The sequence below is a fragment of the Mustelus asterias genome, unplaced genomic scaffold, assembly GCF_964213995.1.
Source record: "Mustelus asterias unplaced genomic scaffold, sMusAst1.hap1.1 HAP1_SCAFFOLD_1410, whole genome shotgun sequence".
In the NCBI taxonomy this organism is placed as follows: Eukaryota; Metazoa; Chordata; class Chondrichthyes; order Carcharhiniformes; family Triakidae; genus Mustelus; species Mustelus asterias.
Genome location: NW_027591355.1, coordinates 28,611 through 55,561, shown reverse-complemented (window position 1 = coordinate 55,561; position 26,951 = coordinate 28,611). Strand labels below are relative to the sequence as shown.

The 26,951-nt window shown below is 56.3% G+C and overlaps 1 protein-coding gene across 2 annotated transcripts; it reads right to left on the bottom strand.

The window, feature by feature from the left end:
• Window positions 1-26,253, bottom strand: tmod4 (tropomodulin 4 (muscle)). 2 transcript variants are annotated; one of them, XM_078206286.1, is made up of 10 exons: window positions 25,374-26,253; window positions 22,061-22,262; window positions 21,047-21,203; window positions 18,096-18,221; window positions 12,616-12,705; window positions 9,850-9,986; window positions 7,852-7,959; window positions 4,649-4,792; window positions 3,880-4,024; window positions 1-349 (listed from the first exon to the last, which is right to left on the bottom strand). In XM_078206286.1, exons 2-10 carry the CDS (start codon window positions 22,175-22,177, stop codon window positions 327-329), a joined length of 1,047 nt encoding a protein of 348 aa, XP_078062412.1. In that variant the 5' UTR covers window positions 22,178-22,262; window positions 25,374-26,253; the 3' UTR covers window positions 1-326. The 2 variants fall into 2 exon arrangements, with proteins under 2 accessions (XP_078062412.1, XP_078062413.1); XM_078206287.1 differs by lacking the exon at window positions 25,374-26,253 and adding an exon at window positions 23,784-24,764.
• Window positions 26,254-26,951: the final 698 nt, after the last annotated feature.

Genomic DNA, 26,951 nt, shown 5'->3' with positions numbered 1-26,951 from the left:
GGGGGTCGTAATGTCTCCTTTTTATTTTAACTTGCGACTGACGCTCCGGCCTCCAACCTCGCCCCGACAGCCCCTCCTCAAACCGGCCCCGCCAAGAGTTCTCGGGCTTCCATCTTCTCCCGGCCTCGGAGGTTCCTTCAAGCAGCTGGGTACCACGCTCGATGTGCCCGTATCGTTCTGGAAGGCACCGGACGAACAGCCCTGGAGGGCACGGAAATCCCGTCCCCCCCATGTCCCCCAGGACACAAACACACACAAACACACACACACAGGACAACAGTCACTGCACAGTTTGCAAATCCGTCGTAAAGGTTGCAAGCTTGTTCTCATCGCTTTCTCTGTTGGCGCACTGTGGAGGGAGGGAGGGGGGAGGGAAAGAGAGACAGGACATTAATGCCTGAGATACTCACCAAGAATAGTCCCAACTCCCACCCATCACCCCGGAAATATCCCTCCGCACTTGGACCTCTCCCTTCCTGGACGCCAACTCGGTTGGGAGCACTGCGACCTTCGCCCACCTCGCCCTCTTTCTTGACCTCTGCCCCCCCCCCTGGCGTGACCCTCTCCCTCCCTGACTGACCCCCTCATCCCCCCCCCCGCCAGCCCGCGGGGCGCTGGACACACCAACGCAGAATCCCTCCACTACAGAAAGAGGCCATTCACCCCTTCGGGTCTGCACCGACTCTCCGACAGAGCATCTCACCTAGCCCCAGCCCCCCACTCTCTCGTTGTAATCCCGCACCTTTATCCCACTCATCTCCCCAATCTTTGGACACTAAGGGGCAATTTAGCACGGCCAATCCACCTAACCTGCACATCTTTGGACACTAAAGGGCAATTTAGCATGGCCAATCCACCTAACCTGCACATCTTTGGACACTAAGGGGCAATTTAGCACGGCCAATCCACCTAACCTGCACATCTTTGGACACTAAGCGGCAATTTAGCACGGCCAATCCACCTAACCTGCACATCTTTGGACACTAAAGGGCAATTTAGCACGGCCAATCCACCTAACCTGCACATCTTTGGACACTAAAGGGCAATTTAGCACGGCCAATCCACCTAACCTGCACATCTTTGGACACTAAAGGGCAATTTAGCATGGCCAATCCACCCAACCTGCACATCTTTGGATACTAAGGGGCAATTTAGCACGGCCAATCCACCTAACCCACACATCATTGGACACTAAGGGGCAATTTAGCACGGCCAATCCACCTAACCCACACATCTTTGGACACTAAGGGGCAATTTAGCACGGCCAATCCACCTAACCCACACATCTTTGGACACTAAGGGGCAATTTAGCACGGCCAATCCACCTAACCTGCACACCTTTGGACACTAAGGGGCAATTTAGCACGGCCAATCCACCTAACCCACACATCTTTGGACACTAAGGGGCAATTTAGCACGGCCAATCCACCTAACCCACACATCTTTGGACACTAAGGGGCAATTTAGCACGGCCAATCCACCTAACCTGCACATCTTTGGACACTAAGCGGCAATTTAGCACGGCCAATCCACCTAACCTGCACATCTTTGGACACTAAAGGGCAATTTAGCACGGCCAATCCACCTAACCTGCACATCTTTGGACACTAAAGGGCAATTTAGCATGGCCAATCCACCTAACCTGCACATCTTTGGACACTAAGCGGCAATTTAGCACGGCCAATCCACCTAACCTGCACATCTTTGGACACTAAAGGGCAATTTAGCATGGCCAATCCACCTAACCTGCACATCTTTGGACACTAAGGGGCAATTTAGCACGGCCAATCCACCTAACCTGCACATCTTTGGACACTAAGCGGCAATTTAGCACGGCCAATCCACCTAACCTGCACATCTTTGGACACTAAGGGGCAATTTAGCACGGCCAATCCACCTAACCTGCACATCTTTGGACACTAAGGGGCAATTTAGCACGGCCAATCCACCTAACCCTGTGGATGGGGGCAAGGCAGTGGACGTGGTATATATGGATTTTAGTAAGGCGTTTGATAAGGTTCACCATGGTAGGCTTCTGCAGAAAATGCAGATGTATGGGATTGGGGGTGATCTAGGAAATTGGATCAGGAATTGGCTAGCGGATAGGAAACAGAGGGTGGTGGTTGATAGTAAATATTCATCATGGAGTGCGGTTACAAGTGGTGTACCTCAGGGATCTGTTTTGGGGCCACTGCTGTTTGTAATATTTATTAATGATCTGGATGAGGGTATAGTTGGGTGGATTAGCAAATTTGCTGATGACACCAAAGTCGGTGGTGTGGTAGACAGTGAGGAAGGGTGTCGTAGTTTGCAGGAAGACTTAGACAGGTTGCAAAGTTGGGCCGAGAGGTGGCGGATGGAGTTTAATGCGGAGAAGTGTGAGGTAATTCACTTTGGTAGGAATAACAGATGTGTTGAGTATAGGGCTAACGGGAGGACTTTGAATAGTGTGGAGGAGCAGAGGGATCTAGGTGTATGTGTGCATAGATCCCTGAAAGTTGGGAATCAAGTAGATAAGGTTGTTAAGAAGGCATATGGTGTCTTGGCGTTTATTGGTAGGGGGATTGAATTTAGGAGTCGTAGCGTTATGTTGCAACTGTACACAACTCTGGTGCGGCCGCACTTGGAGTACTGTGTGCAGTTCTGGTCCCCACATTACAGGAAGGATGTGGAGGCTTTGGAGAGGGTGCAGAGGAGGTTTACCAGGATGTTGCCTGGTATGGAGGGGAGATCCTATGAGGAGAGGCTGAGGGATTTGGGATTGTTTTCGCTGGAAAGGCGGCGGCTAAGAGGGGATCTTATTGAAACATATAAGATGATTAGAGGTTTAGATAGGGTGGATAGTGATAGCCTTTTTCCTCTGATGGAGAAATCCAGCACGAGGGGGCATGGCTTTAAATTGAGGGGGGGTAGTTATAGAACCGATGTCAGGGGTAGGTTCTTTACCCAGAGGGTGGTGAGGGATTGGAATGCCCTGCCAGCATCAGTAGTAAATGCGCCTAGTTTGGGGGCGTTTAAGAGATCCGTAGATAGGTTCATGGACGAAAAGAAATTGGTTTAGGTTGGAGGGTCACAGTTTTTTTTTTTAACTGGTCGGTGCAACATCGTGGGCCGAAGGGCCTGTTCTGCGCTGTAATGTTCTATGTTCTATGTTCTATGTTCTAACCTGCACATCTTTGGACACTAAAGGGCAATTTAGCACGGCCAATCCACCTAACCTGCACATCTTTGGACACTAAAGGGCAATTTAGCACGGCCAATCCACCTAACCTGCACATCTTTGGACACTAAAGGGCAATTTAGCATGGCCAATCCACCCAACCTGCACATCTTTGGATACTAAGGGGCAATTTAGCACGGCCAATCCACCCAACCTGCACATCTTTGGATACTAAGGGGCAATTTAGCATGGCCAATCCACCTAACCTGCACATCTTTGGATACTAAGGGGCAATTTAGCATGGCCAATCCACCCAACCTGCACATCTTTGGATACTAAGGGGCAATTTAGCATGGCCAATCCACCCAACCTGCACATCTTTGGACACTAAGGGGCAATTTAGCATGGCCAATCCACCTAACCTGCACATCTTTGGATACTAAGGGGCAATTTAGCACGGCCAATCCCCCTAACCTGCACATTTTCCGGACTGTGGGAGGAAACCGGAGCACCCGGAGGAAACCCACGCAGACACGGGGAGAATGTGCAGACACCGCACAGACAGTGACCCGAGCCGGGAATCGAACCCGGGTCCGTGGCGCTGTGAGGCTGCCTTGCTAACCCACTGAGCCACCAAAGCCTTTCCCCGTTTAGGGTCTCCGGTTGTCTACTTTGGGGCGGTGAGGATGGAATGAGCTCTGAGACTGTGGCGTCCTTACATAGCTCATTGTTCTTTGTCAGGGCGATAGCAGCCCGGGCTCGTGGGCCCTGCTGAGTGAAATGGTATCCAAATCGCACGATTGTGGTGTTCCGTTCCAGCATCTGGGCAATCTCCATTTCTGCAGCATCTCCCAACTGGTGTCGCTGCGGGAGAGGGAGGAAAGAGCAAGAAAAAGCACAGTTAATCTTCCGTAGAACCCCGTACCCCAGTGAGAGTCAGTGTGTGTGGAACCCGTACCCCAGTGAGAGTCAGTGTGTGTGGGACCCGTACCCCAGTGAGAGTCAGGGTGTGTGGGACCCGTACCCCAGTGAGAGTCAGTGTGTGTGGAACCCGTACGCCAGTGAGAGTCAGTGTGTGTGGGACCCGTACCCCAGTGAGAGTCAGTGTGTGTGAGACCCGTACCCCAGTGAGAGTCAGTGTGTGTGGGACCCGTACCCCAGTGAGAGTCAGTGTGTGTGGAACCCGTACCCCAGTGAGAGTCAGTGTGTGTGGAACGCGTACCCCAGTGAGAGTCAGTGTGTGTGGAACGCGTACCCCAGTGAGAGTCAGTGTGTGTGGAACGCGTACCCCAGTGAGAGTCAGTGTGTGTGGGACCCGTACCCCAGTGAGAGTCAGTGTGTGTGGGACCCGTACCCCAATGAGAGTCAGTGTGTGTGTGGGACCCGTACCCCAGTGAGAGTCAGTGTGTGTGGGAGCTGTACCGCAGTGTGGGTTGATCTGGTGAGTGGGGTTCTCTGCGGACCTGGCTATTGTGTTCACATACTCACCTGGTTATCTATTTTGAGTTCTGTCAGGGTTTCATTCTCCTTCATTGCCCTGGCAATAAGCAGCATCGCTGCACCACTAATGAAATTCGACTCGATATTAAGACTCAATAGCGCGGAGTTCTCCCTCAACATTTCAGCCAGTGCCTAAGACAAAATCAAACCAAGCTTTGAGAAATCTCCATGGAAATACGCTACTTACCTCGCCCTGGAGGAGGTTTCTACTCATTCCCCTTGGGAGCGAGTCCCACATTCTCCCCCACTCCCCCCGTGGGAGCGAGTCCCACATTCTCCCCACTCCCCCCGTGGGAGCGAGACACACATTCTTCCCCCACTCCCCCGTGGGAGTGAGTCCCACATTCTCCCCCACTCCCCCGTGGGAGCGAGTCCCACATTCTCCCCCACTCCCCCCGTGGGAGCGAGTCCCACATTCTCCCCCACTCCCCCCGTGGGAGCGAGTCCCACATTCTCCCCCACTCCCCCCGTGGGAGCGAGTCCCACATTCTCCCCCCACTCCCCCATGGGAGCGAGTCCCACATTCTCCCCCCACTCCCCCATGGGAGCGAGTCCCACATTCTCCCCCACTCCCCCCGTGAGAGCGAGTCCCACATTCTCCCCCACTCCCCCCGTGAGAGCGAGTCCCACATTCTCCCCCCACTCCCCCCGTGGGAGCGAGTCCCACATTCTCCCCCCACTCCCCCCGTGAGAGCGAGTCCCACATTCTCCCCCACTCCCCCCGTGGGAGCGAGTCCCACATTCTCCCCCACTCCCCCCGTGAGAGCGAGTCCCACATTCTCCCCCACTCCCCCCGTGAGAGCGAGTCCCACATTCTCCCCCCACTCCCCCCGTGAGAGCGAGTCCCACATTCTCCCCCCACTCCCCCCGTGGGAGCGAGTCCCACATTCTCCCCCCACTCCCTATTCTCCTGAACTCCCTCCTGGGTTCATCAGTGACGGTCTGGAATCCCGCTCATTGCCAAGCGATCGAATCCCTTCATCATTTTTTAACCTCGAGTGGACACTAACCTAACCTCTCCAACCTTCCCTCGTGAAGCAACGCACCCATTCCAGCTCTTAGTCTGGCAAATGAGAGGCGGCACGGTGGTTAACACTGCTGCCTCACAGCGCCAGGGACCCGGGTTCGATCCCCGCCTCGGGTCACTGTCTACGCGGAGTCTGCACATTCTCCCCGTGTCTGCGTGGGTTTCCTCCGGGTGCTCCGGTTTCCTCCCACAGTCTGAAAGACGTGCTAGTTAGGGTGGATTGGCCGTGCTAAATTCTCCCTCAGTGTAACCCGAACAGGAGTGTGGCGACGAGGGGATTTTCACAGTAACTTCATTGCAGTGTTAATGTAAGTCGACTTGTGACACTCATAAATAAACTCTTTGTAATTCTCCGGGAAGGACTGACAAGTGGCAAAAGCCAATTAAATCCCAGTTCAGGTTCACAGACAAGGCAATGGACACAGTCGGAATATTGCAACCTGCACCATGACAGCCAGTACAGCACTGCTTTATCTACAGGCTGCACTCTGCACCTGGTGTCGTGATAAGACTGGGTGTTTATTCAGTGCAATATCACAGCCAGAGTTTTCCTTCAGATAATACTTGCACCATGACTTGCATTTTTAAAAAATAAAACCCCTTTAGGTTTCTCCCTGCCAGGCGTGTGGAAGAGAGAAGCTTGTTCCTGCGCTCGATACAACAAACACACCAAGCACACTTCAGTGCATCCCGTTCTGTTGCTCCCGACAGTGCGGCGCTCCCTCAGCACTGACCCTCCCACAGTGCGGCGCTCCCTCAGCACTGACCTTCCCACAGTGCGGCGCTCCCTCAGCACTAACCCTCCCACAGTGCGGCGCTCCCTCAGCACTGACCCTCCCACAGTGCGGCGCTCCCTCAGCACTGACCCTCCCACAGTGCGCCGCTCCCTCAGCACTGACCTTCCCACAGTGCGGCGCTCCCTCAGCACTGACCCTCCCACAGTGCGGCGCTCCCTCAGCACTGACCCTCCCACAGTGTGGCACTCCCTCAGCCCCAACCCTCTGACAGTGCGGCGCTCCCTCAGCACTGACCCTCCCACAGTGTGGCACTCCCTCAGCCCCAACCCTCCCACAGTGCGGCGCTCCCTCAGCACTGACCCTCCCACAGTGCGGCGCTCCCTCAGCACTGACCCTCCCACAGTGTGGTGCTCCCTCAGCACTGACCCTCCCACAGTGCGGCGCTCCCTCAGCACTGACCCTCCCACAGTGCGGTGCTCCCTTAGCACTGACCCTCTCACAGTGCGGCGCTCCCTCAGCACTGACCCTCCCACAGTGCGCCGCTCCCTCAGCAGTGACCCTCCCATAGTGCAGCATTCCCTCAGCACTGATCCTCCCACAGTGCAGCGCTCCCTCAGCACTGACCCTTCCACAGTGCGGCGCTCCCTCAGCACTGACCCTCCCACAGTGCGGCGCTCCCTCAGCACTGACCCTCCACAGTGCGGCGTTCCCTCAGCACTGACTCTCCCACAGTGTGGCGCTCCCTCAGCACTGACCCTCAACGGTGCGGCGCTCCCTCAGCACTGACCCTCCCACAGTGCGGCACTCCCTCAGCACCGACCCTCCCACAGTGCGGCGCTCCCTCAGCACCGACCCTCCCACAGTGCGGCGCTCCCTCAGCACTGACCCTCCCACAGTGCGGCGCTCCCTCAGCACTGACCCTCCCACAATGCGGCGCTCCATCAGTGCTGACCCTCCCACAGTGCGGCGCTCCCTCAGCACTGACCCTCCCACAGTGCGGCGCTCCCTCAGCAGTAACCCGGGAATGACGGGGGGGGGGTGGGGGTAGGAAGAGGAGCTCTGGGATGTGAAAGAGGGAATGCTGGCGGAGAGTGGGGGAGGGGCATGGTGCGGATGAGAAGAGATCTCCCTGCACACAATGGCGCCCCCTAGAGCCCAGCAGCTGGCTTTCCCAGTGAGCTCATACTCCACATCCTCCCCCTACTGGCGGGAATCATATCCTGGCTCTTGCTGCAAGATTGCATGGTGAATCTCACCCAGAAAGCGAATCGGAAACTCTCCTGTTTTCTCGCTCGCTCGGCACTTGGATTTTTTTCAAAGTAAACCCTGCCCATGTCTCTGACTCCGAGTTCACAGTCTCTCACAACGACAGAACTGAGAAGCACGATCACAACAGAACTTCCATCGCGCTGCGGTCTCGTACTCACGTGGGCGACAGGGTCGTTGCTACGAGTAGCCGCCATGGAGAATTTCTTCACCTGTGTGTTCTGCTTCAAAGCTTCTGCAAACTCCTTCAACGTCTGTACGGGAATGTCCTGTGAGAGGGGAGACAGAATCCAGATTTACTCTGTATCTAACCCCGTGCTGTACCTGTCCTGGGTTTGATGGGGACAGTGTAGAGGGAGCTTTACTCTGTATCTAACCCCGTGCTGTACCTGTCCTGGGAGTGTTTGATGGGGACAGTGCAGAGGGAGCTTTACTCCATATCTAACCCCGTGCTGTACCTGTCCTGGGAGTGTTTGATGGGGGACAGTGTAGAGGGAGCTTTACTCTGTATCTAACCCCGTGCTGTACCTGTCCTGGGAGTGTTTGATGGGGACAGTGTAGAGGGAGCTTTACTCTGTATCTGACCCCGTGCTGTACCTGTCCTGGGAGTGTTTGATGGGGACAGTGTAGAGGGAGCTTTACTCTCTATCTAACCCCGTGCTGTACCTGTCCTGGGAGTGTTTGATGGGGACAGTGTAGAGGGAGCTTTACTCTGTATCTAACCCCGTGCTGTACCTGTCCTGGGAGTGTTTGATGGGGGACAGTGTAGAGGGAGCTTTACTCTGTATCTAACCCCGTGCTGTACCTGTCCTGGGAGTGTTTGATGGGGGGACAATGTAGAGGGAGCTTTACTCTGTATCTAACCCCGTGCTGTACCTGTCCTGAGAGTGTTTGATGGGGGGACAGTGTAGAGGGAGCTTTACTCTGTATCTAACCCCATGCTGTCCCTGTCCTGGGAGTGTTTGGTGGGGGACAGTGTAGAGGGAGCTTTACTCTGTATCTAACCCCGTGCTGTACCTGTCCTGGGAGTGTTTGATGGGGGACAGTGTAGAGGGAGCTTTACTCTGTATCTAACCCCATGCTGTCCCTGTCCTGGGAGTGTTTGATGGGGGACAGTGTAGAGGGAGCTTTACTCTGTATCTAACCCCGTGCTGTACCTGTCCTGGGAGTGTTTGATGGGGGACAGTGTAGAGGGAGCTTTACTCTGTATCTGTATTGGGAGTGTTTAATGGGAGACAGTGTTGGGGAAGCAATGTCCTTCCTAATGGTATTATCGCTGGACTATTAATCCAGAAACTCAGCTAATGTTCTGGGGGACCCGGGTTCAAATCCCGCCACGGCAGATGGTGGAATTTGAATTCAATATTTTTTTTAAAGCTGGAATTAATAATCTACTGATGACCCATTGTCGATTGTCAGAAAAACCCATCTGGTTCCCGAATGTCCTTTAGGGAAGGAATCATAGAATCCCTACAGTGCAGAAGGAGGCCATTCAGCCCATCGGGTCTGCACCAATCACAATCCCACCCAAGCCCTATCCCCATAACCCCACACATTTACCCTAGCTAATCCCCCGACACTAGGGTCAATTTAGAATGGCCAGTCCACCTAACCCGCACATCTTTGGACTGTGGGAGGAAACCGGAGCACTCGGAGGAAACCCACGCAGACACGGGGAGAACGTGCAAACTCCACACAGACAGTGACCCGAGCCGGGAATCGAACCCGGATCCCTGGCGCCCGTGACGCAGCAGTGCTAACCCACTGTGCCACTATGCCATTCCCAAATCTGCTGGGATGGCCCTTCTGTAGAAGAGGAGGCCAAAGGGGGAGAATTCCATGGAGGTGGTCAGTCAGCCTCACCGTGAGGTGCATTTGCGTGTGGTGGAAGCTACAGGTACACACATTGCGCCCATTTCAGCTAAAGAAAGCAAGTGACAGCCGTTCGGGGCCCATAATGAGGTCTAGCCTACTCCAGAGCCACAGCAATGTGGTTGACTCTCAGCTGCCCTCCAAGGACAACTACGGATGGGAAATAAATGCTGGCCCAGCCAGTGACGCCCATGTCCCACGAAAGAATGAAAATGAAGCTTGCAGTGGGCTAGTACGGATGGCACGAATGGCCTCCAGCCTATGTGGGTTTCTCGGGAAGGTCTCACCTTGATGTTGTTCAGGTTGACTTCGACCAGGTCGCGATCGTTGTCTTTAATCTTCTGGAGGGTCTCCTCCACGTTGGTGTCGTTCGGAGGTTCATCTGGAAATGGTTTGTACTCGTAGCTATCCGGTTTCACCACACCTGCATGCCGGGACGGAGAAAGGAACGGCTTCACTCCATTGCCCAGGCAGTCGGCGGAGGAATTCAGAGCAGCAGTAGGCCATTCGGCCCCTTGAACCCACTCCGCCCTTCAATAAGTTCACGGCCGATCCAACACTCTCCAAGTCCACTCCCCCTGCCTCATCTCCGCAACCCTTCAAGTTTATTCGTGTCGCAAGTAGGCTTACATTAACACTGCAATGAAGTTACTGTGACAATCCCCCAGTCGCCACACCCCTGTTCGGGTTACACTGAGGGAGAACCTCGCACGGCCAATCCACCCTAACCCGCACATCTTTGGACACTAAGGGGCAATTTACCCACTAATCCCTCTAATCTCTGCATCCCGGGACACGAAGGGGCAATTTAAGCATGGCCAATCAACCTAGCCCGCACATCTTTGGGCTGTGGGAGGAAACCGGAGCACGCGGAGGAAACCCATGCAGACACGGGGAGAATGTGTAAACTCCACACAGACAGTGACCCGAGCCGGGAATCGAACCCGGGTCCCTGGAGCTGTGAAGCAGAAGTGCTAACCACTGTGCTACCGTGCCGTCCCGTAATTGGCCATTTAGCCCAGCCAATCCACCTAACCCGCACAGCTTTGGACACTAAGGGGCAATTTAGCATGGCCAATCCACCTAACCTGCACATCTTTGGACACTAAGGAGCAATTTAGCATGGCCAATCCACCTAACCTGCACATCTTTGGAAACTAAGGGACAATTTAGCATGGCCAATCCACCTAACCTACACATCTTTGGACACTAAGGAGCAATTTAGCATGACCAATCCACCTAATCTGCACAGCTTTGGACACTAAGGAGCAATTTACCACGGCCAATTCCCCAAATCAACAGGTCTTTCGGACTGTGGGAGGAAACCGGAGCACCCGGAGGAAACCCATGCAGACATGGGGAGAACGTGCAGACTCCGCACAGACAGTGACCCAAGCCGGGAATTGAACCTGGGTCCCTGGAGCTGTGAGGCAGCAGCGCTAACCACTGTGCCGCCCTCCTTCCCCTCTCTCCCTCATCCTCCCTCTCTCCGTACCCCTCTCACTGCCTCCCTCCCTTATCCTGTGTCTCTTACTCCCCTCTGACTCCTGCTGTCTCTCCCTCACCCTCTCCCCTTCTCCTCCTCACCTCTCTCCCTTCTATTCTGTCTCTTGCTTTCCCCCCACCCAGACCCTCCTCCCCTCTCCCTCTCCTCTCTCATGGGGGGCACAGTGGGTTAGCACAGCTGCCTCTCAGCGCCAAGGACCCGGGTTCAATTCCCGGCTTGGGTCACTGTCTGTGTGGAGTCTGCACGTTCTCCCCGTGTCTGCGTGGGTTTCCTCCGGGTGCTCCGGTTTCCTCCCACAGTCCGAAAGATGTGCTGGTTAGGGTGTGTCAGCCATGCTAAATTCTCCCTCAGTGTCAAGGGATTAGCAGGGTAAATGCATGGGGTTACGGGGATAGGTGGGATTGTGGTCGGTGCAGGTTCGATGGGCTGAATGGCCTCCTTCTGCACTGTAGGGATTCTATGCTCATTTCAATGATGGGTGATTGGACTGGAGTGTAGGCTACAAACACAAACACTCACTCCCTGCACCACCGACGCACAGCGGCAGCCGTGTGTACCATCTACAAGATGCACCGCAGCGACTCACCAAGGCTCCTTCCACAGCACCTTCCAAACCCGCCACCTCTACCATCTAGAAGGACAAGGGGGGGGCAGCAGACACATGGGGAACACCCCCACCTGCAAGTTCCCCCTCCGAGCCACTTACCATCCCGACTTGGAAATATATCGGCCGTTCCTTCACTGTGGCTGGGGTCAAAATCCCAGAACTCCCTCCCTAACAGCACTGTGGGTGTACCTACCCCACACACAGGGACTGACTGATGTCCAATAACAATCCTGGAACTCCCTCCCTAACAGCACTGTGGGTGTACCTACCCCACACACGGGGACTGACTGATGTCCAATAACAATCCTGGAACTCCCTCCCTAACAGCACTGTGGGTGTACCTACCCCACACACGGGGACTGACTGATGTCCAATAACAATCCTGGAACTCCCTCCCTAACAGCACTGTGGGTGTACCTACCCCACACACGGGGACTGACTGATGTCCAATAACAATCCTGGAACTCCCTCCCTAACAGCACTGTGGGTGTACCTACCCCACACACGGGGACTGACTGATGTCCAATAACAATCCTGGAATTCCTTCCCTAACAGCACTGTGGGTGTACCTACCTCACACACGGGCACTGACTGGTGTCCAATAACAATCCTGGAATTCCTTCCCTAACAGCACTGTGGGTGTACCTAAAATGATGGGGGCGGTTCCGGGTAAGGGGGACCTAAAATGGATTCAACATTCCCAAGTGGTGGGATCCAGTGAATTCCCCACATCCCCCGTGAACCAGAGGGATGAGGATGGTGGAGATTGTGGACTGTGTGAGGACGCCCACAGTTGAACAGCCTGGAAACACCGAACCGTGGCTGCTTGAGTGATCTATCTGAAGGTAGGCATCCGTAAATATCCAACAGAAAGTTACCGCAATCTATCGAGAAAGGCAGTAGAAATATTGCTAAATTAGACAAAGGAAGGTTACTTACTGTTTATCCCCTCTGTGTTCATTATCCCACCACTTCCGAGAGCGTCGTAATACTGCTTGTTACTCATCAGTTTATACATTCCCAGGATAGCTGCAAAACAATGGCACAGAGTTAGATACAGAGTAAAGCTCCCTCTACACTGTCCCCATCAAACACTCCCAGGACAGGTACAGCACGGGGTTAGATACAGAGTAAAGCTCCCTCTACACTGTCCCCCATCAAACACTCCCAGGACAGGGACAGCACGGGGTTAGATACAGAGTAAAGCTCCCTCTACACTGTCCCCCATCAAACACTCCCAGGACAGGTACAGCACGGGGTTAGATACAGAGTAAAGCTCCCTCTACACTGTCCCCCATCAAACACTCCCAGGACAGGTACAGCACGGGGTTAGATACAGAGTAAAGCTCCCTCTACACTGTCCCCCATCAAACACTCCCAGGACAGGTACAGCACGGGGTTAGATACAGAGTAAAGCTCCCTCTACACTGTCCCCCATCAAACACTCCCAGGACAGGTACAGCACAGGGTTAGATACAGAGTAAAGCTCCCTCTACACTGTCCCCCATCAAACACTCCCAGGACAGGTACAGCACGGGGTTAGATACAGAGTAAAGCTCCCTCTACACTGTCCCCCATCAAACACTCCCAGGACAGGTACAGCACGGGGTTAGAGACAGAGTAAAGCTCCCTCTACACTGTCCCCATCAAACACTCCCAGGACAGGTACAGCACGGGGTTAGATACAGAGTAAAGCTCCCTCGACACCGTCCCCCCATCAAACACCAGGATGTCTACGGAATGTGTTCTATTCCAGGCAACAGGTGGAAGGCCAGTTGGTTCTTGTCCAGCTGCTGAGCTTTGGGAATTGGAGACGGCTTCTCTGGAAGGGGTGATGGGCGTCGGGAGATTTTTACTGTTCCTTCCTGGAGTTTGCAGCTGTTATTCCTATCCAAGCAAATGTCTTGTCGGGTCACTGTCCCTGAGACCACTTCCTGCACCCCCCCCCCCGCCCCCCCCCCCCCGTCCGCCCCGTCCCCGTCCCCGTCCCCGTCCCCGTCCCCGTCCCCCCCCCCCGCCCTCCCACCACCACTTGAGCAGTGTTGAGGTGCATTACCTGGGTGTAAACAGCCCCTTGTCTCTGTCGCTCCCACGGGGGGAGTGGGGGAGAATGTGGGACTCGCTCCCACGGGGGAGTGGGGGAGAATGTGGGACTCGCTCCCACGGGGGAGTGGGGGAGAATGTGGGACTCGCTCCCACGGGGGGAGTGGGGGAGAATGTGGGACTCGCTCCCACGGGGGGAGTGGGGGAGAATGTGGGACTCGCTCCCACGGGGGGAGTGGGGGAGAATGTGGGACTCGCTCCCACAGGGGGAGTGGGGGAGAATGTGGGACTCGCTCCCACGGGGGGAGTGGGGGGAGAATGTGGGACTCGCTCCCACAGGGGGAGTGGGGTAGAATGTGGGACTCGCTCCCACAGGGGGAGTGGGGGAGAATGTGGGACTCGCTCCCACGGGGGGAGTGGGGGGAGAATGTGGGACTCGCTCCCACAGGGGGAGTGGGGGAGAATGTGACACTCACCTCCCAGGGGGAGAGGGGGAGAATGTGGGACTCGCTCCCACGAGGGGAGTGGGGGAGAATGTGAGACCGACTCCCACGGGGAGTGGGGGAGAATGTGGGACTCGCTCCCATGTGGGGAGTGGGGGAGAATGTTGAGAGCGTTTGGGGGATTGGAGGAGGTTACAGAGATAGGGAGGTGGTGTGTCGGGGCTGGAGAAGATCAGAGAGATTGGGAGGGGACGTAGGGGGCTGGAGGAGGTTACAGAAATAGGGAGGGGGGTGTTGGGCTGGAGGAGGTTACAGAGATAGGGAGGGGTGTGTAGAGGCTGGAGGGAGCTACAGAGATGGGGTGTGTAGGGGCTGGAGGGGGTTACAGAGATAGGGAGGGTATGTAGGGGCTGGAGGAGGGGGCAGAGATAGGGAGGTGGGTGTTGGGGCTGGAGGAGATACAGAGAAAGGGAGGGGGTGTGGGGACTGGAGGAGGTTACAGAGATAGGGAGGTGGGTGTTGGGGCTGGAGGAGATACAGAGAAAGGGAGAGGGTGTGGGGACTGGAGGAGGTTACAATACGGAGGGGGGTATGGGGGCTGGAGGAGGTTACAGAGATAGGGAGGGGGTGTCGGGGCTGGAGGAGGTTACAGAGATAGGGAGGGGGTATAGGGGCTGGAGGGGGTTACAGAGATAGGGAGGGGGTGTAGGGGCTGGAGGAGGTTACAGATAGGGAGGGGGTGTCGGGGCTGGAGGAAGTTACAGAGATAGGGAGGGGGTGTAGGGGCTGGAGGAGGTTACAGAGATAGGAGGGGGGTGCAGGGGCTGGAGGAGGTTACAGATATAGGGAGGGGGGTGCAGGGGCTGGAGAAGGTTACAGAGATAGGGAGGGGGGTGTAGGGGCTGGAGGAGGTTACAGAGATAGACAGGGGGTGTAGGGGCTAGAGGAGGTTACTGAGATAGGGAGGGGGTGTAGGGGCTGGAGGAGGTTACAGAGATAGACAGGGGGTGTAGGGGCTGGAGGAGGTTTCTGAGATAGGGAGGGGGGTGTAAGGGCTGGAGGAGGTCCCAGAGATAGGGAGAGGGTGTAGGGGCTGGAGGAGGTTACAGAGATAGGGAGGGGGTGTAGGGGCTGGAGGAGGTTACAGATATAGGGAGGGGGGTGCAGGGGCTGGAGGAGGTTACAGATATAGGGAGGGGGGTGCAGGGGCTGGAGGAGGTTACAGATATTGGGAGGGGGTGGAGGGACTGGAGGAGGTTACAGAGATAGGGAGGGGGGTGCAGGGGCTGGAGGAGGTTACTGAGATAGGGAGGGGGGTGTAAGGGCTGGAGGAGGTCCCAGAGATAGGGAGAGGGTGTAGGGGGCTGGAGGGGGTTACAGAGATAGGGAGGGGGTGTAGGGGTTGGAGGGGGTTACAGAGATAGGGAGGGGGTGTAGGGGTTGGAGGGGGTTACAGAGATAGGGAGGGGGTGTAGGGGTTGGAGGGGGTTACAGAAATAGGGAGGGGGTGTAGGGGTTGGAGGGGGTTACAGACATAGGGAGGGGGTGTAGGGGTTGGAGGGGGTTACAGAGATAGGGAGGGGGTGTAGGGGCTGGAGGGGGTTACAGAGATCGGGAGGGGGTGTAGGGGTTGGAGGTGGTTACAGAGATAGGGAGGGGGTGTAGGGGCCGGAGGGGGTTACAGAGATAGGGAGGGGGTGTAGGGGCCGGAGGGGGTTACAGAGATAGGGAGGGGGTGTAGGGGCCGGAGGGGGTTACAGAGATAGGGAGGGTGTGTAGGGGCTGGAGGGGGTTACAGAGATAGGGAGGGGGGGTATGGGGGCCGGAGGGGGTTACAGAGATAGGGAGGGGCGGGTGGATATGTGCTGCTTGGATTTGTTTGTATACAGTCTCACACTTCAGTCCCAGAGTATCAGTCACTGCGAAGTTAAGTGTCGTTCTGCACAGTGACATTTAACCCGTGTTAAGGAGCAATTTGATCCAGTCTGACATTCCCTCTCCAGTAATTTTATCCGATCGGAAAATATGTCCTTGACAGCTCGGAGTGCAGAGTGTGAGGGAACGTGTCTCCCCCCCAGACGCCTGCCCCTTCAACACCCTCTTTGCAACCCCCACCCCATCTCCGAGCGCCCTCACCTCTTCAAAGAGACCCCTCCCTCCCTCGAAGGAGCAGGACCCGGGTGTGGGCAGGAGAAGCTGGGACTCGGAGGCACTCCTCGCAAAGCCTCTGGGGAAGAGGTGGGATAGGTGGTGATGGGCTGAGTGGCCTTTCGCCTCAACCAATCTCCGCCGCGCGGGCACTCGCGGCATCCGGTCTGCCCGACCCAGCCCCAGGGCTGCCTCTGAGTCCATCCCTCTCGGATAGGGAGCGCTCACTGAAGGGCTCCCATTCCGGGCTCCAGAGTGGGTGTTGCCACAGGAGGGAGCCGGGAGGAGCCAGTCGTCCTTTCGAAGATCAGATGCCGGAAAGGCCAATTTTGGGCACAACAAGATCCCACAATCAGCAATGTGCCCAGGTCATCGAGGAGAACTCCACCCCTCCCCACCCCATTCATCATCCAATTGCGGCGCTCCCTCAGCACTGACCCTCCCACAGTGCGGCGCTCCCTCAGCACTGACCCTCCCACAGTGCGGCGTTCCCTCAGCACTGACCCTCCCACAGTGCGGCGCTCCCTCAGCACTGACCCTCCCACAGTGCGGCGCTCCCTCAGCACTGACCCTCCCACAGTGCGGCGCTCCCTCAGCACTGACCCTCCCACAGTGCGGCGCTCCCTCAGCACTGACCCTCCCACAGTGCGGCGCTCCCTCAGCACTGACCCTCCCACAGTGCGGCGCTCCCTCAGCACTGACCCTCCCACAGTGCTGCGCTCCCTCAGCACCGACCCTCCCACAGTGCGGCGCTCCCTCAGCACTGACCCTCCCACAGTGCGGCGCTCCCTCAGCACTGACCCTCCCACAGTGCGGCGCTCCCTCAGCACTGACCCTCCCACAGTGCGGCGCTCCCTCAGCACTGACCCTCCCACAGTGCGGCGCTCCCTCAGCACCGACCCTCCCACAGTGCGGCGCTGCCTCAGCACCGACCCTCCCACAGTGCGACGCTCCCTCAGCACTGACCCTCCCACAGTGCGGCGCTCCCTCAGCACTGACCCTCCCACAGTGCGGCGCTCCCTCAGCACTAACCCTCCCACAGTGCGGCGCTCCCTCAGCACCGACCCTCCCACAGTGCGGCGCTCCCTCAGCACTGACCGTCCCATAGTGCAGTGTTCCCTCAGCACCGACCCTCACACAGTGCGGCACTCCCTCAGCAAAGACCCCCGCCAGTGCGGCGCTCCCTCAGCACTGACCCTCCCACAGTGCAGTGCTCCCTCAGCACTGACCCTCCCATAGTGCGGTGCTCCCTCAGCAGTGACCCTCCCACAGTGCGGCGCTCCCTCAGAACTGACCCTCCCACAGTGTGGCGCTCCCTCAGCACTGACCCTCCCACAGTGCGGCGCTCCCTCAGCACTGACCCTCCCACAGTGCGGCACTCCCTCAGCACCGACCCTCCCACAGTGCGGCGCTCCCTCAGCACCGACCCTCCCACAGTGCGCCACTCTTTCAGCACTGACCCTCCCACAGTGCGCCACTCCTTCAGCACTGACCCTCCCACAGTGCGGCGCTCCCTCAGCACTGACCCTCCCACAGTGCGGCGCTCCCTCAGCACTGACCCTCCCACAGTGCGGCGCTCCCTCAGCACCGACCCTCCCACAGTGCGGCGCTCCCTCAGCACTGACCCTCCCACAGTGCGGCGCTCCCTCAGCACCGACCTTCCCACAGTGCGGCGCTCCCTCAGCACCGACCGTTGCCCCTGGTTTGCCCATGTAGCTGGCCTTCGGTAACCCTGGTCCTGTCTCAGATGCCCCCTCCCCTCCCTGGGGGACAGGCCGCCCTTACCGGCAATATCACACATCTCCGCATCCGTGGCATTAGCCAGAGCTTCCTCCAGTTCTGGCTCCAGAATAACGTCCGCATCTTTCTCAAACTGTGTCTTCTCCCGCACCTTTGCAACAAATGGCTTTCCTGTACGGTACAGAGAGAGAGAGAGTTAAACAGGGTGTAGAGAGAGAAAAAGAGAGTTGAACAGAGGAGAGAGAGAGAGTTAAACAGGGGAAAGAGAGAGAGACAGACTAAGAGAGAGAGAAAGAGAGAGAGACAGAGAGAGAAAAAGAGAGTCAGGGAGACGGGAATTGAGACAGAGAAATACAGAAAGAGAAAGCGAGAGAGAGGGAGACAGGCAGACAGAGAGAGAGAATCAGGAAGAGGGAGAGACAGAATTCAACAAGAGAGAGAGAGACAGACAGAGAGTTTGTAACTAACCGCACGGGGTTAGATACAGAGTAAAGCTCCCTCTACACTGTCCCCCATCAAACACTCCCAGGACAGGTACAGCACGGGGTTAGATACAGAGTAAAGCTCCCTCTACACTGTCCCCCATCAAACACTCCCAGAGCAGGTACAGCACGGGGTTAGATACAGAGTAAAGCTCCCTCTACACTGTCCCCATCAAACACTCCCAGGACAGGTACAGCACGGGGTTTGATACAGAGTAAAGCTCCCTCTACACTGTCCCCCATCAAACACTCCCAGGACAGGTACAGCACGGGGTTAGATACAGAATAAAGCTGCCTCTACGCCGTCCCCCATCAAACATTCCCAGGACAGGTACAGCACGGGGTTAGATACAGAGTAAAGCTCCCTCTACACCGTCCCCCATCAAACACTCCCAGGACAGGTACAGCACGGGGTTAGATACAGAGTAAAGCTCCCTCTACACTGTCCCCATCAAACACTCCCAGGACAGGTACAGCACGGGGTTAGATACAGAGTAAAGCTCCCTCTACACTGTCCCCCATCAAACACTCCCAGAGCAGGTACAGCACGGGGTTAGATACAGAGTAAAGCTCCCTCTACACTGTCCCCATCAAACACTCCCAGGACAGGTACAGCACGGGGTTAGATACAGAGTAAAGCTCCCTCTACACCGTCCCCCATCAAACACTCCCAGGACAGGTACAGCACGGGGTTAGATACAGAGTAAAGCTCCCTCTACACTGTCCCCCCATCAAACATTCCCAGGACAGGTACAGCATGGGGTTAGATACAGAGTAAAGATCCCTCTACACTGTCCCCCATCAAACACTCCCAGGACAGGTACAGCACGGGATTAGATACAGAGTAAAGCTCCCTCTACACTGTCCCCCATCAAACACTCCCAGGACAGGCACAGCACGGGGTTAGATACAGAGTAAAGCTCCCTCTACACCGTTCCCCATCAAACACTCCCAGGACAGGTACAGCACGGGGTTAGATACAGAGTAAAGCTCCCTCTACGAATACGTTCTAGATTCTTCCACAAGGGAAAGCATCCTCTCCACATCGACCCTGTCGATATCCCCCCTTTCAATCCAGCTTTCAATCCAGTCGCCTCTCGCTCTGCTAAACTCCCAGCCGATACAAGCCCAGCCTCTCTGACCTGTCCTCATCAGACAACCCGCTCCATTCCTGGTGTGGGTCTGGGAAACCTTCTCCAAACTGCTTCCAACACACTGACATCTTTCCTTAGACAAGGGAAGACCGATACTGTACACAATACTCCAGATGTGTTCTCACCAACACCCCTGTACAACTGAAGCATAGAAACATAGAAACTACAAGCAGGAGGAGGCCATCTGGCCTCTCGAGCCTGCTCCGCCATTCAATAAGATCATGGCTGATCTTTTTGTGGACTCAGCTCCACTTACCCGCCCGCTCACCTTAATTACTTCACCGTTCCAAAATCTATCTATCCTTGCCTTAAAAACATTCAATGAGGTAGCCTCAACTGGGCAGGGAATTCCACAGATTCACAACCCTTTGGGTGAAGAAGTTCCTCCTCAACTCAGTCCTAAATCTGCTCCCCCTTATTTTGAGGCTATGCCCCCTAGTTCTAGTTTCACCCGTCAGTGGAAACAACCTCCCTGCTTCTATCTTATCTATTCCCTTCATAATCTTATATGTTTCTATAAGATTCCCCCATCATTCTTCTGAATTCCAATGAGTATAGCCCCAGTCTACTCAGTCTCTCCTCATAAGCCAACCCTCTCAACTCCGGAATCAACCTAGTGAATCTCCTCTGCACCCCCTCCAGTGCCAGTATATCCTTTCTCAAGTAAGGAGACCAAAACTGTACACAGTACTCCAGGTGTGGCCTCACCAGCACCTTATACAGCTGCAACATAACCTCACTGTTTTTAAACTCCATCCCTCTAGCAATGAAGGATAAAACGCCATTTGCCTTCTTAATTACCTGCTGCACCTGCAAACCAACTCCTTGTGATTCATGCACAAGGACACCCAGATCCCTCTGCACACCTCAGAGCTCTGCAATCTCTCACCGTGAAGATAATAAGTTTAGTTTTTATTCTTCCTGCCAAAGTGTACACGTTTGCCTCATATTAAACTCCATCTGCCTGATCTTCGCCCACTCACTCATCAAAACTGGAAGCAGGAGGAGGCCATTCGGCCCTTCGAGACTGCTCCGCCGTTCATTTTGATCATGGCCGATCATCGAAGCCAATATCCTGATCACCCCCCCCCCCATATCCCTCGATCCCTATGGAAACTTAGTGTCCCTCTTATCCCCTCTTGTCAGACTTACGCACGTTCTGCAGACAAGAAAGGCGGCACTTCGACTGTGTGAGGCGTCACGGATGAGTCTGTACCCCGCCAGCCTGCGGCAGTGTCGCACCCGAGGGTGCCAATCATTCACCCTCCCTCCCCCGGCACTCTCCACCGGCCAATGGACATTGAGGCCTCGAGGTGCGAGCTCTCAGACACAGCGACTGTATTTACCCCCTGGTCCTCACCTCTCTTCTCACCAGTGAACGGTATCAAGTCCTCCTTGTCCTCCGCCTCCATCGCCTCCTTCTTTAGGTATCCCAGCAGCTGGTCACGGTCATAAGGCCCCGTTGGGTCCTTCTTCGTCTGATCTCGCTGTCTCAATCCCGCTGGCAGGAGAGCATTCTGTATGAGGGAGAGAGAGAGACAGAGAGAGGGAGAGAGAGAGAGACATAGAGAGAGAGAGAGAGACAGAGAGAGGGAGAGAGAGAGAGACATAGAGAGAGAGAGAGAGAGACAGAGAGAAAGAGAGACAGACAGAGAGAAAGACAGAGTGGGAGAGAAAGTGAGATGGAGAGGGAGGGAGACTGGGAGTTAGTTTATGAAACCTAGAGGGTCAGACTCCAAAAAAGGCTGTGACTGACGCCTGTAACCCCAACACCATACCTATATTCCCCTCCAGACACTTATAACTCCCATCAAGTACCCATACAAACCCACAGTGCGGCACTCCCTCAGCACTGACCCTCCCACAGTGCGGCGCTCCCTCAGCACTGACCCTCCCACAGTGCGGCGCTCCCTCAGCACTGACCTTCCCGCAGTGCGGCGCTCCCTCAGCACTGACCCTCCCACAGTGCGGCGCTCCCTCAGCACTGACCCTCCCACAGTGCGGCGCTCCCTCAGCACTGACCCTCCCACAGTGCGGCGCTCCCTCAGCACCCACCCTCCCACAGTGCGGCGCTCCCTCAGCACTGACCCTCCCACAGTGCGGCACTCCCTCAGCACTGACCCTCCCACAGTGCGGCGCTCCCTCAGCACTGACCTTCCCGCAGTGCGGCGCTCCCTCAGCACTGACCCTCCCACAGTGCGGCACTCCCTCAGCACTGACCCTCCCACAGTGCGGCGCTCCCTCAGCACTGACCTTCCCGCAGTGCGGCGCTCCCTCAGCACCCACCCTCCCACAGTGTGGCGCTCCCTCAGCACCCACCCTCCCACAGTGCGGCGCTCCCTCAGCACCGACCCTCCCCAGAGTTCCCTCTCACCTCGGGGTCCATCTCCGTCAGCTCGTTGTCCAGCTGTTGAAGTTCATCCTCAGAGAGTTGCCCGAGGATTTGATCCTCATCGATGTTGAGGTACTTTTGCATGTCAAGGTGCGCCATTTTTGATCCGGGACGGGTGTTGGGGATGGTGGGGATTTACACGGGCTTCCTGGTCCCCCCGGGGTTCCAGACTCCTAGACTGAGCCTGTCGGAGACATCAGCAATCGTTTAGTCCCCCCCGGGTTCAACACTCACGGGGGGCGGGGGAGGGGGCGGCGATTGCATCCGATAGAGGGAGCAACTATTTGCCGCTCCACCGCACCCACCTCCTCCCCAACCTCCCCCGCCACCCTCTTCAACAAAACCCCTCCTCAGCTTCCACCTCTCCCCTGGTGCAGCTCCCCCCAGCGCTGTCCCCATGGGCTCTGGGCCGCCATGGGATCTTGCTGTGCGCCGCTCCGCCGCGCCAAGAACGGGGAGGGCTTGAAGGCTCCCTCGTCTCGCCCTGGCACAGGGAAGCAAAAATCACCGATGGACAGCGCAATTCCGCGGCAGGGCAGCACCCGAGGAACACTCCCGAGTGCGCCAGGAAGGGCGACGGACCACCGATCGAAGACCCGCGGCTGGATTCCCGCAGCACGGCCTGCGTGTCAGGATCAACATCTATCCATATGTAGGGACCTGCTTCCGCAGCCAAAAGGTACATGCACAGGCCTTGCGTCGTTTTTATAAAATTAAACAAAAGCTTCAGCGGTTGGTGGCAGGGGAGGGGGGAGAATAATTCCCTGGCACACTCTCCACGGCAACGCCTCAACCAATTAGGAGGCAACTCCACCAGCCAATCAGCACTCTTGAAAATTTGTTATTCTCGCATTTATCCTGGTGAGTGTAAGGTGAAAAACTTTGACAAGATGTGTCTTTTCGCAGCAACTCTCAATTTGCCCGCGACTTCTGAACACCATCACTGGGTGAGATCCGTCTTGGCGGGTCCTGACGGGTGAAAGCCCCATGAGGAATCCAGAGTCTTTTTCGACTCTATTTGTAAAGTCTATGAGAATTCGCAGAGTTTGTTCTCCACACCTGGCCGGACAGCCAGGCCGAGGGGGAAGTTACCTTGATCAGATCATAAGCCTCATAGCAGGAAGGAATGGAGAGAGTGGGAGGCAGAGAGGGAGGCAGAGAGGGAGGCAGAGAGGGAGGCAGAGGGAGAGAGACAGGGGAGAGAGAGGAGAAACAGGGAGAGAAAAAGACAGAGAAAGAGACAGAGCGAGAGGGAGAGACAGAGGGAGAGACAGAGGGAGACTCAGAAAGAGAGAGAGACAGAGAGAGAGACAGAGAGAAACAGAGAGCAAAACAGAGAGAGCAAAACAGAAGGAGAGAGAGAGAGAGACAGAGAGAGAGAGACAGAGAGAGAGAGGAGAAACAGGGAGAGAAAGAGACAGAGCGAGAGGGAGAGACAGAGGGAGACTCAGAGAGAGAGAGAGACAGAGAGAAACAGAGAGCAAAACAGAAGGAGAGAGACAGAGAGAGAGAGACAGACAGAGGGAGAGAGACAGAGAGAGAGATACAGACACAGAGAGAGAGAGAGAGAGATACAGAGAGAGACACAGAGAGAGAGAGAGGGAGACAGAGATAGAGAGACAGAGAGAGAGAGAGAGAGAGAGGGAGACAGAGAGAGAGAGAGAGGGAGACAGAGAGAGAGACAGAGAGAGCCCCAACTACTTACTGATCCACATGCGCTGGCTACTGGGCAACTGACAGCAATATTGTGCACCCCCGCAGCTGTGGAAATGGGATCAACGGCACCGAGATGTCACATCAGAAAATGTGGGACTCGCTCCCACGGGGGGAGTGGGGGAGAATGTGGGACTCGCTCCCACGGGGGGAGTGGGGGAGAATGTGGGGCTCGCCCCCACGGGGAGTGGGGGAAGAATGTGGGACTCGCTCCCACGGGGGGAGTGGGGGAGAATGTGGGACTCGCTCCCACGGGGGGAGTGGGGGAGAATGTGGGACTCACTCCCACAGGGGGGAGTGGGGGAGAATGTGGGACTCACTCCCACGGGGGGAGTGGGGGGAGAATGTGGGACTCACTCCCACGGGGGGAGTGGGGGAGAATGTGGGACTCACTCCCACGGGGGGAGTGGGGGGAGAATGTGGGACTCGCTCCCACAGGGGGAGTGGGGGAGAATGTGGGACTCACTCCCACGGGGGGAGTGGGGGGAGAATGTGGGACTCGCTCCCACAGGGGGAGTGGGGGAGAATGTGGGACTCACTCCCATGGGGGGAGTGGGGGGAGAATGTGGGACTCGCTCCCGCGGGGGGAGAATGTGGGACTCACTCCACGGGGGGAGTGGGGGGAGAATGTGGGACTCGCTCCCACGGGGGGAGTGGGGGAGAATGTGGGACTCGCTCCCACAGGGGAGTGGGGGAGAATGTGGGACTCGCTCCCACGGGGGGAGTGGGGGAGAATGTGGGACTCGCTCCCACGGGGGGAGTGGGGGAGAATGTGGGACTCGCACCCACTGAGGGAGTGGGGGAGAATGTGGGACTCGCTCCCACGGGGGGAGTGTGGGAGAATGTGGGACTCGCTCCCACTGAGGGAGTGGGGGAGAATGTGGGACTCGCTCCCACGGGGGGAGTGTGGGAGAATGTGGGACTCGCTCCCACTGAGGGAGTGGGGGAGAATGTGGGACTCGCTCCCACTGAGGGAGTGGGAGAGAAAGTGGGACTCGTTCAAATATATTTGGACAATCAGCAAGGTCCCAGGCCAGTGCTTGGGGAAAGGGAAGCGGATTTGTACGGGGCGGGGAGGGGGATATCAAGATGAACAGAACCCATCAGTCAACAAATTCCTTTGATCGCGGCAGCGTTCCTGGTTGCACTTGCGGACGGAATTCATGCTATGGCTGCGAATGGTTCGTGGGATCCAGCAAGCAGAGAGCACAGGAAAAGACTGAGCCATGGAAAGTCAACAGTTTAGTAACCTCTTGAGTTGCAAAACACTCGCTATAAAAGCCACCAATTTGTTCAAAGTCTCCGAGGACGCACTCTGCCTTTTGGCAGATAAATCGACCTCAATTAATGTGTTCGGGGAGGTGGAGACACAGAGAATTTGTCCCTTAAAAATACAGCGGAACTGAATGTTAATTTAACCCCCAACTTTTCAATCTCTGCGCGGCAAGTTTTATTTTAAATAAAGGTCTCCAGATCTTTGTCAGCTCTTGGGGACCTGAGCGAGAGAGAAGTTTTTGGGGTTAATTCTGCACCTGTAGTTCGCGGTAGGTGTTTGCACCGAGCGCTCTTTTGGAGAACTTACCTCTGGCTGCTGGCTGCGAGTTGGAGAGTGGAGTCTGTCCCAATCCCCGGGGAGGGAGGTTCCAGCCTTGGTCCCGTTCTGTCATGACAGGCATGACTCATTTGGGATTAAGCAGGGGGGGTGGGTGGGGTTGGGTTTAACAGAGACACCACACTGTGGCGATAGCACTGATCCAGGGGCCTGCTTGTCAGTAGAGGCACAGAAGGGAAAGTCTATTCGGCCCCCAGTCAACCCGTTCTGGCTCTCTGTCTGGCTCGCCCCCGCCAGCGTCAGGGACCCGGGTTCGATTCCTGGCCTCGGGTCACTGTCTGTGCGGAGTCTGCACGTTCTCCCCGTGTCTGCGTGGGTTTCCTTCGGGTGCTCCGGTTTCCTCCCACAGTCCGAGAGACGTGCTGGTTTGGGTGCTAAATTCTCCCTCAGTGTTACCCAAACAGGAGTGTGGCGATTTTCACAGTGACTTCATTGCGGTGTTGAGGGAGTGCTGCTCGGGCTGCAGTGGAGTGTGACAGTTGGTGTCTCAGTGAGGGAGTGCTGCTCGGGCTGCAGTGGAGAGTGACAGTTGGTGTCTCAGTGAGGGAGTGTTGCTCGGGCTGCAGTAGAGTGTGACAGTTGCTGTCTCAGTGAGGGAGTGCTGCTCGGGCTGCAGTGGAGAGTGACAGTTGGTGTCTCAGTGAGGGAGTGCTGCTCGGGCTGCAGTAGAGTGTGACAGTTGGTGTCTCAGTGAGGGAGTGCTGCTCGGGCTGCAGTAGAGTGTGACAGTTGGTGTCTCAGTGAGGGAGTGCTGCTCGGGCTGCAGTAGAGTGTGACAGTTGGTGTCTCAGTGAGGGAGTGCTGCTCGGGCTGCAGTAGAGTGTGACAGTTGGTATCTCACTGAGGGAGTGCTGCTCGGGCTGCAGTGGAGAGTGACAGTTGGTATCTCACTGAGGGAGTGCTGCTCGGGCTGCAGTGGAGAGTGACAGTTGGTGTCTCACTGAGGGAGTGCTGCTCGGGCTGCAGTAGAGTGTGACAGTTGGTGTCTCAGTGAGGGAGTGCTGCTCGGGCTGCAGTAGAGTGTGACAGTTGGTATCTCACTGAGGGAGTGCTGCTCGGGCTGCAGTAGAGTGTGACAGTTGGTATCTCACTGAGGGAGTGCTGCTCGGGCTGCAGTGGAGAGTGACAGTTGGTGTCTCACTGAGGGAGTGCTGCTCGGGCTGCAGTAGAGTGTGACAGTTGGTGTCTCAGTGAGGGAGTGCTGCTCGGGCTGCAGTAGAGTGTGACAGTTGGTATCTCACTGAGGGAGTGCTGCTCGGGCTGCAGTGGAGAGTGACAGTTGGTATCTCACTGAGGGAGTGCTGCTCGGGCTGCAGTAGAGTGTGACAGTTGGTATCTCACTGAGGGAGTGCTGCTCGGGCTGCAGTAGAGTGTGACAGTTGGTGTCTCAGTGAGGGAGTGCTGCTCGGGCTGCAGTGGAGAGTGACAGTTGGTGTCTCACTGTGGGAGTGCTGCTCGGGCTGCAGTGGAGAGTGACAGTTGGTATCTCAGTGAGGGAGTGCTGCTCGGGCTGCAGTAGAGTGTGACAGTTGGTATCTCACTGAGGGA